This window comes from Hermetia illucens, chromosome 2 (assembly GCF_905115235.1).
Source record: "Hermetia illucens chromosome 2, iHerIll2.2.curated.20191125, whole genome shotgun sequence".
NCBI lineage: Eukaryota > Metazoa > Arthropoda > Insecta > Diptera > Stratiomyidae > Hermetia > Hermetia illucens.
Window position 1 is genome coordinate 4,565,439 of NC_051850.1, and position 17,463 is coordinate 4,582,901.

The following is a 17,463-nucleotide window of genomic DNA, read 5'->3' on the forward strand; positions in this document are numbered from 1 at the left end:
ATACAAGTATACGCAGCTGAAGCTACGTACAAACGAAGGTATCAGACATTCTGGCCCAATTTGGATAGTGGCCTGGTTTTTCTGTGTCTTTTCGATAATAGAATAAGAAGAAATCAAGACTTCTCGATGAGGGGCAGGAAAATGCAAATAACCCCTGTTGGACGTGTGTAATTTCAAAGGACTAAAGAGTATCAAATTAGGGAGTTGACAACTGGGGGATAATTGATGCCGTGGGATTGACTTAGTAGAGCTGTAATGTGAATATCTAACGAACAAGGACTCATTTCGAGTCCTGCAAAGATTGTAGACAAATGATTGCTAAGTCTCCCAATTGACCTGAAATGAAGCCACTCATCACATGAGTCCTCTCAGTTTTCCATTATTTATATTTTTAATGTTTTTGGAAGATAATTTCTTCTAATCTGAATCTTTTCGATTGACGTCAACTAATTTTAAATATTGTGGAAATTCAATAGAATATTAAAACAATTTCGGAAATTGAAAAGAGTTTTGATTTAAAAATTTGACGGACATTAGTTGTGCATATCTATTCTGGAGCATATGGAACAGGATAAATTTCCTCAGTAGGTTGAGTATCGCAAGAGTGTTAAACAGGTTTTTAGACCCGCATTCAGTCTGGACTACTACCGCTATGCACCGGAAAAAGATTGTGGGATTCAGCCTATACGGTAGGGACTAACTTTAAACATCCACGATTGCCCATGCCACCAAGTGTTAAAATCGGACCCTGGTTTATCAGTTCATATGCGTTAAATCATATAGTGCCAATGATCACTTCCCCCAATCCTGTCTGTGGTACATTGGCGTACCAGCAAGTCTTCTTCTGTCTGCTGGTCATATTTCAGAGGCAAGCGGATCTGGTGGAGGATGAAGTCAAGGTGGAATACGCCGGGGCTGTATGGTTAAGTGGGGAGCTTGGTCGCTGGTATGTGGATTCTGAGTACCTTGGCATCTTCAGTTACAAGTAAGACCCTTACCCTGCTGGCCGAGTTAACCAGGGTAGCATTCAGACAGGAGATAGTAGTCGTCGAGGATAGTACATTCGGTGCCAGTGGTAGCACTGCTGCGCTGGAACCAACAGAAGGCACCTCCGGACGCACTAGCGGCTTCCAGCCTTGAAACCATTGTCGTTGGATTGGACAGACCGGGCCACAGTACTCCTACTCCGAAACGATGTGAGATCCCAAGGAACAAGGGTCGACAAGAATATCGGCCGTTAGAAGTTAGCGAAGAAGCCGAGATTCGCTGGGTTCTTCCTCAAGAGTCAGTTCCAGAAGGAAATTAGCGATGCATGGAACGGCGTAAAACTTCAGATAATCTCATACGACGAAATTACCGGGAGACTGGTAGCTCTCAACTCCCCAAGATCGCCATGTGTGACCGGGTAGTAAGAAAAAAGGAGGAGGAACTCCAGCTGAATAGCTTTTCTACTCCGCATAAATAAAGAGTGCCTGGGCACAGGAAAAGGCGTCAGTTTTTGCAATGTTTATTGTTCCTTTTTCCCTCGAAATGCTATAATTTCGTTTTAATTTATTAAATACATAATTACAATAATTGTCCATACTTTCAGTTGAAAATATTGTATCCTTACAGCAATCCAGGGAATGCAAAGCTTGACACTATCAGAAAAGAGCTAACCGCTTCGTACAACGTCCTCATTTCTTCACCATTCCCATTTCTCGGTACAATACTTACGATCCAATCATGATACGGCGAAGTTTTGGTATACAAGCTTCCATAACTAAACATCGAAATTCCCATCGATACCACACCAAATATCTTTCCACGATAAATTCCAGGACTTCCCGAATCGCCCTTTCTTGCCATTGTCAACTTTTTGTTATCCCCGCGGATGCAGGCAAATCCTGAGTGGTTCAGCAAGGGTGCATCTCCACCGCAAACGTCAAATTCATTTGTCTTAGCCTCTGCCCACTGCAAAATTTTTGCCATTTCACCTGACTTATTAAAGGTACCCCATCCCATAATAAGGACACGATCTCCTATCGAAACATCGCATCGTTGATATGGTAGGACCTTAATGAATTTAGTCCTGGTGAACCTCTTGTTCGGGCGAACCAGAGAAATATCGTTCAATATCCCCGGGCCAGAACTATTGCCGGGATAATAAATTGACTTGACTCGTCGTTCTTGATATCCTTTGTCGAATTTCACACTATTAATAGTGCCAGCTACTAGGACCATGTTAAGACCTAAAGCAACTGAACAGTGAGCCGCAGTCAGAACCCAATCCGATGCAATAAGGGCTCCTCCGCAAAGACTTTTCCTCATACCCAACTTTTGGATAGAAATCATGAATGGAAATTGGCCCCGGTGTGCATCGCGACCATTCATTATCTTTTGATTGTCCGGAGTTTTATCTGTGAAACCAATCGGCACAAGAAAATATATAATTAATGAGAATCTGGTCATTTCGCTTTGATTTCTAAAATTTCGTAACAATAAAATTTGGATTAAATTAGGCCGTAAAGACTGAGACTTTTGAATCTGAACACCATGACCTCTAAAACTTTAAAATGTTCTCCGTACGTCGAGAATCCTTTCAACTTTGATAGTTAAAAAACTGCATACTCGTCCTGCTCGATTAATCTGCCTGGTGTTGATTTCGCGACCAGTGTCCAGTGACAAGTTGACGGAAAAAGCATTTGCTAATATGCAGCATTTTTCCTTTTTCACTATTGAGCACCCCTTAGCTTCTCCATTAGTAATAATAATAATAATAATCGTTGGCGCAACAATCCATTTTGGATCAGGGCCTTGAAGTGTGTTACAGCACTTCATTCAAGGCCGCATTTTTACACTACACTGTAGGACGCAATGTGGTCAGCATTGCGCTCACCGGAGATTATTACCCTGATTTGACTCAGGTACTCATTCACAGCTGAGTCGACTGGTATCCGACGTCAAATCACGATACAAATCCTACTGCCACCAGTGAGATTTGAACCGCGACCTTCTGTACCACAGCCTTCTTCATTAAACTCCTTTTAATTTCCTTCTTTAAATATGAAAATTTCCATTTTGTTTTTAATAATTTTAATTGCAAATCCCTCCCAGCTTTGAGATATCCCAAAAACCTAAAATATATTTAAATATTTTCAATTCTAAAATGGAGATTCCCCAATATTCCAAAATGATCATTAACATCTTCTTTTTGTTGTTGCTACCGTCATGCATGGCATGGCGCGGCTGTAGACCTAATTATGCTTTATATTGGAAAAGCATCTCCAGGCGGAAGGTTATGCTTGCAAATGACAATACGAAGGCGAGGATATTACGGGGACTTTTATTGTTGGACCGAGACCGGCTTGATGAAAAACGTTAGAAAATTCTATCTGAGCACAGCTGCGCAGAGCAGTTTTCGTTCTTGACCGAGCTAATGATGAATTCCGGGTTCATTGTCACAGCCAAAATTACCAGCATATTGAACCATTGATCGAGGGTGGACCGGCAAACCTTCTAACTGCTGCCAAGATTCTTTCTTAGTTTTTGGGAGGAGTTAGTTTGGTCCGCTCAAAATTACCGATAAGTAACGTTCGTGCTCCGTGGCGACATACAAAAGGGATCCGCAGCTCGTCGTATGATCCCTTGAAGATGACTGAATGAAACGGCCTCGGTCAGGTCTAACAAGAGACGGGAATCCCCTCCGGCCTGGGGTGGTCTCGCGGACCCGGAATAGACAGTTCAATGAAAAAGTGGGATAATATGGAGTCCGGACAATTTTCACCCCAGATCAGTATAATTTTCACTTACCAGGCCAAGATTTCCTTTCTACGGCCTGGACTCGGTGTGGAGTAATCTAATTAGGAACGTCTTAGCGCTCTTAATTCGCAGCTCCACTAGCTAGGTCGACCCGTTATATTGTTTTTATTTTCCAGTTTTCACTAGCAGAGTCAGGCTACGGTCACTGGGTGGGAGAGCTCGTGAATTCAACGGGCAGACTCCGAAGATCTGAGCTGACAGGACTTGGCCTTTCTGTTCTGATACCAGGAGACAGGGTCTTAGGAGTTTGTGGCATAAAAACGGCACCCCACAGCGCTAATTGGACTTCTCGGAGCGGCCACTCAAACGTACCTAGCTATAATGTCTTGTTTTCGCCTTCGGCAACATTTTCGGAAGCTGCCTTTTGACATGAAAACTCTAGGTGTAAAATCCAGTTTAGCATCCATAATCACCCTAAGGTATTTGATAGCCAGCTTTGAATCGCCCGTGTGTCCACCGACTCTCACTTTTACAGCGCTCTTCTTTCTAGTGTTCGTTACTATGCCCGCTTCCGTTTTCTCATCCACCAAGGTAAACTCAGCTCTCTGGAGCCACGACTTCACCACTCTCACTGTTTTCGTCGCGTAGACCTCCACATTCTCTAAGTGCTTCATGGTAAAAACTAAATCATCCGCAATACCGGAAATCCTAGCCTCTTCTGGGACGGGAAGAACAAGCACAATATTATACATCACATTCCACATCAGAGGATCACTAGCGAGCCCTGCAGTACCCCCATTGTAACTATGTACTCTTGGAAGCCCTCCTCGATCCCGTACTAGAGAGTCCTTTCTGAGAGATAATTTCCAGCCAGACTCGTTAAATATCCCAGGATACCTATATCAGCCAACGCCCCTTTGATTGGGTTCCAGTTGGTGGAGTTGAAAGCATTTTGGACATCTGATACCAACACGGTATAACAACGACCAGGAAGCTTTTAAACCTTTTGCCAGATCCTCCAACATGCTTATTGCAACCATCGCCTAATTGGCGCCCCGATGTTCGTACTGAAACTCCGACAAGCCATTGCTGCTTCCAATGATCGGTGACAGTCTAGTACAGATGACTCTCTCCATCATCCTTCCCATTGTATCCAACAGGCAGATCGAACGAAATAATGTTGGATCTTGGTTTGGGATGCAACACCAACCTTTGCTTTTTCCAATGAGTAGGGAATATTCTTTCTTCTAGAAATGCTTCGAAAGTGTTGACGAGAAGGTTGGGCCCAGTCTTCATTGCCAGTTTCAAAACTAGGTTAGGGATGCCATCCAAACCTGGGGCCTTGTTATCACCGACTCACCACATATTTTCTACAGGTCCTCCTCAGTTACTGCAGGTATAAGCACTTTATGAGCTGGAACACCGTTTGCCTTCCGTTATTTTCGTAATGGGAAACAGGATACCAACAATCTTTTTCAGAAGGTGTGAGCAGGTCACCAAAGGCCTACCCTATAGGCTTCTCCCTGAGAAATTATATTGGTACAGTCGCAAAAACTGTCTCAAGCAATTTTTTCCTCCCCTGAATGGCCTCTTTTAAGCGGCTCTATAAAAGACCGTCGCTACTTGGCTTGACCCTAAGACTCTTGTGAGGCCTCCCTGCCCGGAAGCATATACCTCGCAAACATGCGATTTCATCATTCCATCAGTAGTTGGGTTGCCTACTGGGGAGCAATTGCCTTCTGAGCAATGCATTCTGTCGTCACCCACCGAGCGATTTGCGCGTATCATCCCGAGATATGTCGGGCTTCAACGCTGTCAAAAACGTGTGCCCCCAAAAGCTTTCACCCAGGCAAACCATCCGGTTCTGCTCTTCTTCCAAGTTGATTCGCTCTTGAATTCCATGCAGTTTACCTAGTGGTCACTGTAAGTGTAATCTTCACTAACTTGCCAGGCAACTTTGCTTTCTAAAGAGGCGTTCGCGTATTTTAGGTCCACTGTAGACTCCTAGCCCCTTTTTCTGAAATTCTACAAGGTCCCAACATTTCCGAGAACCTCCCCTAGCTCTGCCAATGCTTCAAGCAAAATATGTTCTATCACATTCATTATCCGACTTCATTAAAATCCTCCGCTATAATTTTCGGCCAACGTCCTCTTACTTCCAGAAACAGAGCCTCAACATTCTGCTAGTACTCGGCAAGTTTAGTGCTGGATGAAACACAGCAGCAGTAATTTGAACTATTGCATGCCTTGGAAATGTGACCAAAGTAAATGCATCTAAGGCGTCGCTCCAGTGTCACCCGATCCTTAAGCAGACACATAACCCAGCCTATTCTTAGACTTAGAAGTCTTCCTGCTACACAACAGACGACGGTTGGTGTTCCACCGTAAACTCTCCATGGCATCTTCACCGGTAACTCTTGTAGTCCGATAGGATTGAGTTGCTTTTTCATGTATATCCTTGCAGACTATAGTGATCTCCAGTCGGCTGACCCTTATGTCAGCTTCGTACCTTAAAGACTTTCCAATTTGACTCAAGAATTTGTCCGTCGTTACATCCTTGCATTTCTTAACTCCCAACATATGGTCTCCTTCCTGGGACCGTTTAATGTGATCTTTCCTTTTTCGAAGTACCACCTTTCTCCTGGCTTCCACATCCTCCTTGAAAAATCCACTCCCTTCTCCCCGAATCGCAGCTGCGTGAGTTTCGCTGGGTTGCCAGGTCGTCTCCTGTGGAACATGATGTAAAATAGGGTCTTTGTTCGTCCCGTGCCGAAGTAGGCACACTCTTGAAGATGATCAAATGTAAGCTAATAAAATCATTAGCACCATAAAAGCGTAGTCGGGAATGGTTCCACTTGACAAAAAGAGGGGATCTTGATTAAGAATAATAATAATAATCGTTGGCCTAACAATCTAAACGCGGTTGTCAAATACTTGCGGGTAATCATTAACGCGAGGATTAATTTCAAGGAACAGTTGGACCATGTCACTGAGAAAGTGCCAAGTACCAGCTCATCGTTAGCACCAATGACGACATACATCGTCGCAAATTACTTGCAGCTGGAGTGGTTTGCTCTAGGCTATTATCTGCAGTACCCGCTCTGGGAGGAGTACTTACCGCTTAGTAGCGCAAACGGTGCGCAACCCCTTCAGGACAATCTCAAGCGAGGCAGAGTGTGTTATTACGAAAATGTCTGTCTGACAAGAATACAGAATACCCCAGAACGACAAGGCCCTGAATGTGTTTGCACACCTGAGAACCCATAGCATTTCATGTCCTACTTTCCACGAGTTTCCTCAGAGAGGAGGAACCTGAAAGTCTCTCTTGAAATCAGCCTGAACCCCACAATATTGTCATAGACACGCAGATTGCTTCAAACATCTTTGTGAAGAGGTAATCTCCGGCCTGAGACAACGCACCTCCTCTTGGGCGTGGTTTTCCTGTCAATACTGTCGACAATTAAAGAGAAAACGACCCCTCTTGACACGTGCCCTGTATGAATTTGGGAGACAGTTGCCGCACTGGTTCCGGAAAATTTGCCCTTCTCAATGGTATCAATAATTGCGAAGACATGCCTTCGAATATGGAAGACGAACTTACGGACCGCAGCCCTATCTCTTTTCGGCCAAGATAGGAGTGCCACTGGGAGAGGCGGCAAAAATTTTATGCAACTTTCAAAATTGGCAGCCCAGGAAGGGGCCGTAAAGAGAAAGTCCCGGCCCAAAGTCTTGTGGCCAACAAGCCCCGGGATGAAAATGATATGGGTCTGAAGTGAAAATAATGCGCGTCCACTTACTATCACTTTTTCAGTCAAATTTCTTTTTTGCCCCCCCCCCCTCCGGAAAAAAACCCAGGCTCGCGAACCCCCCCCTCCCCCTCCTCTCTTTGCACTTCCTCTCCTCAGGCCTGGCCCAAGGATATACAAATGCATTTCAATGGAAAATTCGGACCCACGAACAAAGCCCGGTTTCTGCATATTTCAACGGCCCGAATTACCCAATATTTTGCTTCCGGGGAAGGAACAAGGTGGACCCTAACAACCCCCTCCCCCCAACTCTTATGCCATGCACAGATAATAAAACTGCAAGTCTTTATTAAGAATTTCACATCGATAAATTTACTTCAAAAAAAAATAATTTTGAGGTTCATCACATAAGAGAAGATTCTGTTCTTATTTTTAACGAAGCCATTTTCTTAGCACATCAAATAATGCCCGTATCCAAGCTGTTTCGTCTTACTTTGAATAATACCTCAAAACTCGTTAAAACAAAATTAAAAAAAGAAAGTAAAGTAACAACTGATCAATTTGCGGAAGCGCCAAGCTTATTATGCCTTCAGAGCCAGCCCGGTTTTCTTTCAGTTTGTTTGAAATCCAGTCGTGGTAACTTGACATTTCAGAGAAAAAGGCACTACTGTTTCCCGCAGGAATACCCATTGAAATCGCCGCAACCAACTTGCCCTTAAAGAATGCCGGACTTCCTGGATCACCCTGTCTCGCCTGCGATGTTTGGGAAACCCTCTGGATACACACAAAGAAGTCATCGTCAACGGGGGCTGGACCGCAAGTATCGAGATCTGTTACTCTAGCCTTGAGCCACTGTAGAACTTTATTGTTTACGGAATTTACGCCCCATCCAACGACAGCAACTTCATCCCCTTCTGTCACTTCTGCCGGTTGAAATCGCAGGAATTTAATGAACCGAGTTTCATGAAACTTATTTTTCAAGGTTAGAATGGCGATATCGTTTACATTTTCAGGATTCGGATATGGACCGGGTGTAACTACTTTTGCTACCTCGCTCTTTTGGTAGCCTCCTTCCCAATTTTCTGCATTTCGAATGCCTGCAACCACGATTAGGTTATTGACGAAACTATGCTCAACGCAATGGGCGGCGCTGAGAACAAGAGACTCCGTAAGTAACGTGCCAGCACAAAGATTTCTATAGTCGCCTGCAAATTGCAAGCTTACTACGAAGGGATATTCCCCGCGGTCTAAATCTCCTTGGTCACTCCCGTAGGTTCCATAAGGACTAAGGGCCGGAAAAAATAAAAGAAAAAATAACGAAAAATTTGGCATGTTGCTCAAATAAAGTAAAATAAAATAATGAGTTGCTTGGCATTTGCACGCATTGCAGCCTTGTTTCAGATCGTTCGGGGCAAGTTCAAGTTGGCTAGACACTTTGCGAATTTTATTCAAGTGTAAGTAGTTTTAACAAAAACTAGTTAGAGCCTGTACTAAAATTAATAGGCTTAAAAATACGGCACACCTGGTAGAGCTAGGCGTCTCACTTTATTAGAAATCTCTGGAGTCTTTAGTAAACCTGATGAATTCAAAAGGGATGTGGGCTCTCAAGCTCCTCAACGGTAAATTAAGGTACCGAAGTTCGAACACGTCACACTCTATCCCCCCCCCCCCCCATTGCCGCGATAGTAAGAACCTCCAATTCCAGCAAAAAAAGAAAAAAAGTCCAATTTTCACCCAAATTCCCCGGGGCGGCTCAAGTCCGGCCGAACCCTGAAAGCCAACCGTCATGAGGTTTGGAGATTGAGGTTCTCCACTCCTACGAAAAGAAGCGGAATGAATACGCGAGCGAAGCCAAGTGACCATCAAGGGACGACCTCGTTCGTTCTGCATTTAATTACTCATAGAAGGCCTTATTCTCGTACCCTAATCGGAAGTCTTCGTTGATGCCTAATACGGCACTATATTCCCCACTCTAAACCAGAAGTCGGCTCCCAAGGAATGACGGTGTGCCTAGTGATTGTCGTAAGTATTAATCCGACACCGGATCCATACTCATTTGCGCCACACTTACCAGAGTGTCTATAGCGCCACGGGAGGGAGAGGAGTTCTTCCCGGAGCCCTATCATCTTACCTGAGTTACCTGACTTAACCCCAAAATTCTTTCTGAAGTTGAAACAAGCCAAAGCCGGCAAAAAGCAATCACACATTCCAAAACCCAATCATAAACCGTTGGTAAAATCAAATCGTAGCCGAATAGTCAATCCGATCTGAATAAGAGAGAGCCTCCTCTAGATTCTTCCTTTTTCCACAAATTTTTGACAGTGGGGGAATGGGTGGGTTCTATAGGGCTCCATCACAACTTGGGCAATCGAGTGACGTCTTCAGTTTAAACCTGTATAGGTACTAGCGATATCCACTGTGCCCAGTGAAGAACTGGGTAGGATTTTTATTAATACTACCGTGCCGTCTCTCCAACCAGTTTTTGATGGCAGAGATGAGCTTGTGTGTCCACCGACCCTTTCCTCCCTTTCCCAATGCTCTTGCTATCTATTTATAGGTCTCTCCCTTTCGTCGTTCTTTCTCTGCGATAAGGAAGAGGTAGGCTAGTCATCTCATCTGCCAAGATATCAATCGATATCATTCCCAGGATGACAAATGCAGCATCCACTAAGGCAGATCTCACCCTTGAGGCTGCCCTCCTGAAGACTGCACTCGGTTTATGAGCGTGAGCTAATATCTGCAATGTCTTTTTCCAAACTGGGGCTACATAGAGTAAGATCAAGTTCATCACATTGGCTATAAGCAACCCAGAAGTAGGCTGTGGTCCGCCAAAGTTCCAGTGGTTCCCCACATAATTCAAAGAGAATTACCTGGTGATCGCTGTGGGGCTGATGAAGGTCAGGTCTACAATTGAGCCAGATCTTCCCTTCAGAAAGGTGTTTACGTGATCTTCGTTAGCAAAGAAGATAGCCAACTGCGCAAAAGCCGCTTTACATTTGCTTCGCTTTCCAATGAAATGCCCAAACGTTGAAGTCACCGGCAATCAACTTTGGACTTTTTCCTATTGCGCCCGGAACAAGATTGTCAAGCATTTCCTAGAATTCAGGCAGTGCCAGAATTTGTAGGACGTAGCAGCTGTAAACATATACACCACGTATTTTCGCCGATCCGTTGGTGGTCTGCTCAAGGAAATCCTAAGCGACCATTGAATGATTAATGGACAGTGTTCCATGCATTTAAAATCGAATTGTTCCTTTCACACTGCTGCCCTTCACTTCAATAAGCCTTAAGAAGGTTCTATACGGGAAGAGAAGGAGGTGACTTTGATGAGTAGAAATCCCTAAAAATCCCATCCAGTGATCGGTTAATATTGTCGTAAACACGCTAAACACAAAACAAACACTAACTGACAAATCGAATTGACACTGACAAGTTTGACAAGTTCCACACTAACAGGTTCCACAGACTGCGAGGAAATCCGGCGAGAGTACGAAATTAGTATAACCGCGATTAAATTGAATTAGTAAAATAAAGTGTGTGTGTAAATAAAACGGAAAATAGTGTTTTTTTTTAATCCAAACGAACCCAGAACGCATATAACATTGGTGTCAGAAGTGGGATTAAAAAAAGAAAAAGTGACTGTGAGTGACTCTGAACTGTGTGAAAAAAAAACAGAGCAGTGTAAATAGTCGGAAATGCCGCGAGATATTTATTCGCTTAAGGTGAGTGAGCTAAAGGCTGAGCTCGCGAAACGAGGATTGCCGATGCGAGGTAATAAAGCCAGCCTTTTAGCGGAATTAATAGAAGCCCTCACGAACGAAGGATTCGACCCGGATACCTACAAATTCCCGGAAGCGAAAGAATTATCGGATGACTCGGAAACTGAACAATCCCCCGAGCAGGCACCAACCAAAACCGACAAAATAATGGAAATGCTGTCAGCTATGACATCGACGATGAATCAACGACTCGAGCAACAAACTGTATCGATAAATCCAATAACATCAGCGATGAATCAACGATTCGAGGAGCAATCAACATCAATAACAACATCGATAAATCAACGCCTCGAAGAACAAACTGTGTCGATGAATCAACGATTCGAGGAGCAGGCAACAAAGACGACGGTTATTACCGATCAACTGGCGAAAATCGATTCGAGGTTCTGCGAAGTCCGCGAGGAAATCCGGAAAACGGAAGAAGGCCTAAATGACAAAATCGAGAAAGTCGACAAACGAACGTTGCAGCTCAAGGAGGAAGTTGATGACAGAATCAAGGAACTAACCCAGCGGCTCGAGGGAATACAGCAGAATGGTAGCGTGACAATTGAACGAGCAGCGGTAAAGAGCCTGAAAGCCCCAATATTCGACGAACAAATTCCATGGGGCGTATACAAAACGCAATTCGAAGCAGCCACCATTCATAACCGCTGGACCGATGAGGAGCGGGCGACCGCGTTGGTATTGGCATTAAAAGGACCAGCTGCCGCTATCCTCCAAACACTTCCTGCAGAGAAACAGGAGCATTATGGTGCTCTTATCACAGCCTTGGAGACTCGATACGGTGACAGCAACCTAATCTCCGTCTATCGATCTCAGCTACGAGGACGAGTGCAGAAGCCTGGTGAAACACTTCAGGAACTTGCCCAGGATATCGAGAGGCTGGCACTTCTTGGCTACCCAGAGAGTCCGGAAAGCCGCACCGTGCAAGGAGTCGACGCATTCATCAATGCTTTACGAGACCCTGAGCTGAAACATGCCGTGACGATGGCCGAACAGAGAAATTCTGTCCAACAGGCGCTCTCGTACAGCCTACGCTACCTAGCCAGCAGAGAGGAGTGCAAAACCGCTGCAAAAGTTCGAGAGGTAGCTGAAGAACGGGTTCACGACTGCGAGTGTCGACGAGCCGAAATTTTAAAGGAGTCATCGGCAGCAGGAGCACCAATATGCTGGAATTGTGGGGAAAAGGGTCACCTAAAACGTGACTGTAAAAAGCCACAACGGGCATATTTCTGCCAACATTGTGCAGCTATGCGCAGACGAACGGCGCGCAATTCTGCCTCTCCCGCTTCTCCCGTCGAGGAAGCGGGAAAGGAGTAAAAGCCAATTTCGTGGGGCAGAAGTTGGCTAATAGAATCTGTGGCCCCGACGACAACACCACCATAATCGCCCGTCTTCACAAAAACGATCATGACTTCAGCTTAAGCGGACGGATCAACGGCGAATGGCGAGTTATAACTATCGACACTGGCGCAATGAAGTCGATTCTGAGGCCAGACATAGCGAATGTGAGGTTATTTGGATCCAGTAACTACGTGCTTAGAACAGCGACAGGGGAAGCAGTACCAGTACTAGGAGAGGTCAACCGAAAGGTTCAGCTTGGCGACCTGGAATTCAGGCACGATTTCCTAGTGGCGAATATTACTGACGAATGCATCATCGGAATGGATTTCCTCAAAGCGCACGGCTTCTCACTCGACTTCAAAGAGCGACTCCTTAAGTGGCAGAACGTCGAAGTTCCGATAGAAATCACACACATGGAAGCTAAAAAGCTGCGAGTGATAATAGACAGCAATACGACCATTTCACCGTTATCGGAAAGTTTAATATCTGCAAAAATAGACGGCAATCCGCAAGGCCACAGGTTCTATCTCGTGGAGCCAACGAAAACGCCAGCCGTCAAAAATCTAATGCTGGCAAGAATACTGATCAAACCACGCGACGACAATGTAATACCGATAAGAGTCCTAAACACATCGGAAAGGCCGGTAGCCATAAAACAGGGTGACGTAATCGGTCTCTGCGAACCAGTGGCAACGATAACGAGGCTGGAATCGAGTGAAATGAAAGCTGAGGTGCCATTGCGACGAGTATCTACTGAGGTTCTGGAACCAAACCGGTTGTCAGCTGAAGGAGTGGACGAGTTTTCTGACGGCTTTGCCGAAAGCAGCGATGATCGCGGAAGGACGAAGCTGGTAACTCATCGAATCAACACTGGAGATTCAAAGCCTATCCGGTAGGCACCTCGTCGACTACCACTTGCTAAGCAACCTGAAGTCGACAAAATGATGGCCGACATGGAAAAACAGGGAATTGAGCCATCAAATAGTCCATGGAGGTCACCGGTGGTCTTGGTCAAAAAGAAGGACGGAAGCACTCGATTCTGCGTAGACTATCGGCAACTAAATTATGTCATTAAGAAGGATAACTACCCGCTGCCGCGCATCGATGACATTATGGATACACTTACAGAATCAGTATGGTTTTCGACTCTGGACCTAATAAGTGGATACTGGCAAGTGGAAATCGAGAAAAGCGATCGAGAAAAGACTGCCTTTTCTGTTGGATCGGGGCTATGGCAGTTTGTGGTGATGCCATTCGGTCTACGGTCTACGTTCGAAAGGCTGATGGAATGCGTACTTCGAGGACTCAGCTGGCAAATTTGTCTAGTGTATCTCGACGACATAATCATGATCGGTCGGAGTTTCGAGGAACATCTGAAAAATCTTCGAGAAGTATTCCTAAGGCTACGATCTGCAAACCTAAAACTTAGCCCGAAGAAGTGCACCTTGTTTGCTAAGGAAGTAAAATATCTGGGCCATACAGTTTCTGCCGATGGAATTAAAACCGATCCGGATAAAATCAAGGCGATAAAGGATTGGCCAACACCGAAAGACAAACGTCAGCTACGCAGTTTCCTGGGGCTAGCCACATATTACCGACGATTCGTGAAGGGCTTCGCGCAAATCGCCAAATGTTTACATCAACTGACGGAGAAGCACCGGCCATACAAATGGGACGAGCAATGCCAGAATGCGTTCGATACACTCAAAGCTAAACTGATCGAAGCACCCATGCTGGAATATCCACGACCGGGAGTAACCTTCACCATCGACACCGATGCCAGCAATATCGGGATAGGCGCAGTACTGTCACAGGAAGTGGACGGCGAGGAGAGACCAATTTCATTTTACAGCCGAGTACTGTCAAAGAGTGAAAGGAATTATTGCGTCACCCGCAGGGAATTATTGGCGGTTGTAGAGGCGACCAAACATTACCACAAATACCTGTATGGCCAGAAGTTCATAGTCCGGACCGACCATGGAGCACTACGATGGCTGTTAAATTTTAAAAATCCGGAGGGACAAATTGCCCGATGGATCGAACGATTGCAAGCCTATGACTGAGCCTATGAAATCGTACATCGGAAAGGTCGCACCCACAGCAATGCTGACGCATTATCTCCACAGGATTCCAAACATTGTTGGAAGACGGAACACAAGGCGACCGAAATCGAAGTCAACGCGTTAGCGGTGGAACCAGAAATTGGATGGTCTGCGGAAGAAATACGCAAGGCTCAATTGGACGACGAGGACATCGGTTTAATCATTACAGCGAAGGAAAAGAGCCAGCGTCCTGCCTGGGCGGATATATCGGACAAAAGCGCCACATTGAAGAGCTACTGGGCACAATGGGACTCCCTGCATATTGAAAATGGTGTTCTGAAACGGAAATGGGAATCACCGGACGGTCAGCAACATCGGATGCAGCTACTAGTTCCACATTCCAGGGTAAAGGAAGTACTGGCAGAACTGCACGAAGGCGCAACCGGAGGACATTTAGGTATCAACAAAACTTTGGCGAAGGTTCGTGAGCGTTTCTACTGGATGCACGCGCGAGAAGACGTTGAAGACTGGTGCCGTAAATGCCATGCATGCGCGTCTGTCAAAGGCCCAAAACACAAACCTCGTGGAAAAATGCAGCTCTACAATGTGGGGGTACCCTTCGAGCGTATCGCCATCGATGTCGCAGGACCATTCCCGGAAACAAATGATGGTAACCGTTACACTTTAGTGATCTCGGACTATTTCAGCAAGTGGTCTGAGGTATACGCAATCCCGAACCAGTAAGTTTTGGAAACAATATCGGGATGCCAGCAGATCTGAAATTCGGAACACCGCCGGGATATTCAGGCATCATGTCGGAGTACGTTAGCGAACTGAAAAACAAATTGAATTATGTACACCACACACCAGAACGCATATAACAATATCAACTTCGATGTTCAAACCAATCTGCATCTCCATCGCTGCAATTCCATATAGAGCGCAGATCACTTCATTTCGAAGGTGATCAAACGGTGTCACACCACTAGTCCAACCTAACATCTTCGTCTCCATTACCGCAAGACGCGGTTCACTGTCTTTTATAGTCGAACAACACTCAGAATCATAGAGGGCGACAGGACGGATGGTATTGCGGTAAATTTTGTGTTTATCAGTTTTTGATCCCTTGTGGAGCTGCTTTTGCTCTGAGTTACCTGACGCTACCATAGAAAACGCAACGTAGCAGTGGAAGCACTAACTGATATAACGTATTGGGGTCTAGTCTTTGAGGCACAAGTCCCAGGTCGTGCCGCACAAACCATCGAATATTTGGAACTCTGACAATACCCAAAAGATGCGGCACCTTTGGTTCGTCTATGTTTATGGACGTAAACATTTTAGGATTTTTATTTAGAAAAGGTATCAATATATTGAATAATTATCAAATAGTAATAACAATTAAAATTATAAATAAATGTTGTCTTCTAATAAAGGACTCTCAACAGAGCAGCAAGGCAAACGTAAAACCAAATGCTATAGTCAAATAGCGAGCATCCTCTGGAAGCCTTTCTTAATGTCCGCACACTCCCCTTGCCGATCGTCCTCAGAATCCAATCATGATATGTTGAAGTTTTGGTGTAGTAAGTTCCATAGCTATCCGTGGGAATTCCCATCGAAACTACACCAAATATTTTCCCATTATAAATTCCCGGACTCCCTGAATCGCCCTGTCTTGCCATCGACAATTTTTTATTTCCACGTATGCACGTAAATACTGATGTCAACACTTCGTTTTCGTCTCCCCCGCAAATTTCAACTTCATTCACTTCAGCAGATGCCCACTGAAGAATTTTTGGTGCTTCGCCGTACTGGTTGAAGATCCCCCACCCCATAATGGTGACATGGTCTCCTAATGAAATGTTACATCGCTGATATGGCAAAAATTTTATGAATTGAGTTTCACTGAACAATTCAGTCGGTTGAACTAGGGAAATGTCGTGTTCATTTCCTGGAGCTGGGTATTCTCCGGGGAAGTGGGCCGATTTGACTCTTCGCACCTGGTAGCCTTCGTCAAAATCGATACTGTCCAGGAGACCAGCTATCAGAACTATGTGCATATACAGGTGGCGAGTACAGTGAGCTGCTGTCATAACCCATCCTGCCGAGATGAGAGCTCCGCCACATATATTCCTCCTTTCGTAAGGCAACTGAATTGAGATCATGAAAGGGAACTGCCCTCGTGTTGCTTCAGTGCCGTTCATTATTCTTTGTTTTTTGGAAGCTCCCTGCTCGAATCCAATCACAAAACAGTAAAATATTAACGCGAATTTGATCATTTTTATATAGAATTAAAAATTTCGCTGAGCTAAAATTTGAAAATTAAAACTAAGTCAATTTGAGTGAAACTAGTTCCGGAGGGTTTTCATTGGCGAGGGTCTGATGATCCTTTTGACACCAAGCTTTACTGTTTCTGAAACTTCAAAAATCTTCCTTAAAAAAAATTTATTCTTTTTATTCTGAATGAAAAATCACGGCTTACTCAATGACAGTTTAAATCTCAATCGGTTAAGAAAGATACCTCAGAAAGATATGAGAGGTAAAGAGGCGTCCATCCAAGAAAACTTGCAAGGTTTTGAGCTTAATACCTTGATCAAGAAGTAGAAGCAAAGGTGCAATAGAAGAACCGCTAGTTGGGTCCACATAATGAATAGTCCGTACTACGTCAAGGACTGACAACATCCCCCTGGATTAAGCCCAAAAATCAAACTCGACTTAGTTCGACCTCAAGCCATTTTAATGATCACGGTCCATTTGAAAAAAGAACTTCAACCAGGAAGTACGATCACTTTTCAGGATGAAAAGCAGAAATAC

At 44.8% G+C, this 17,463-nt stretch overlaps 3 protein-coding genes across 3 annotated transcripts; 1 reads left to right on the forward strand and 2 right to left on the reverse strand.

Annotated features, from left to right (window-relative positions):
• Positions 1 to 1,608: 1,608 nt before the first annotated feature.
• On the reverse strand, positions 1,609 to 10,579 carry LOC119647527. Its single transcript, XM_038048510.1, has 3 exons — positions 10,482 to 10,579; positions 8,197 to 8,772; positions 1,609 to 2,464 (listed from the first exon to the last, which is right to left on the reverse strand). Exons 1-3 carry the CDS (start codon positions 10,577 to 10,579, stop codon positions 1,609 to 1,611), a joined length of 1,530 nt encoding a protein of 509 aa, XP_037904438.1.
• A 2,162-nt stretch (positions 10,580 to 12,741) lies between these two features.
• Positions 12,742 to 13,506, forward strand: LOC119647531. The gene has a single exon (XM_038048511.1). It carries the CDS (start codon positions 12,742 to 12,744, stop codon positions 13,504 to 13,506), a length of 765 nt encoding a protein of 254 aa, XP_037904439.1.
• A 2,474-nt stretch (positions 13,507 to 15,980) lies between these two features.
• On the reverse strand, positions 15,981 to 17,111 carry LOC119649146 (chymotrypsin-1-like). Its single transcript, XM_038051158.1, has one exon. The coding sequence runs from the start codon at positions 16,926 to 16,928 to the stop codon at positions 16,077 to 16,079; it is 852 nt and encodes a 283-aa protein (XP_037907086.1). The 5' UTR covers positions 16,929 to 17,111; the 3' UTR covers positions 15,981 to 16,076.
• Positions 17,112 to 17,463: the final 352 nt, after the last annotated feature.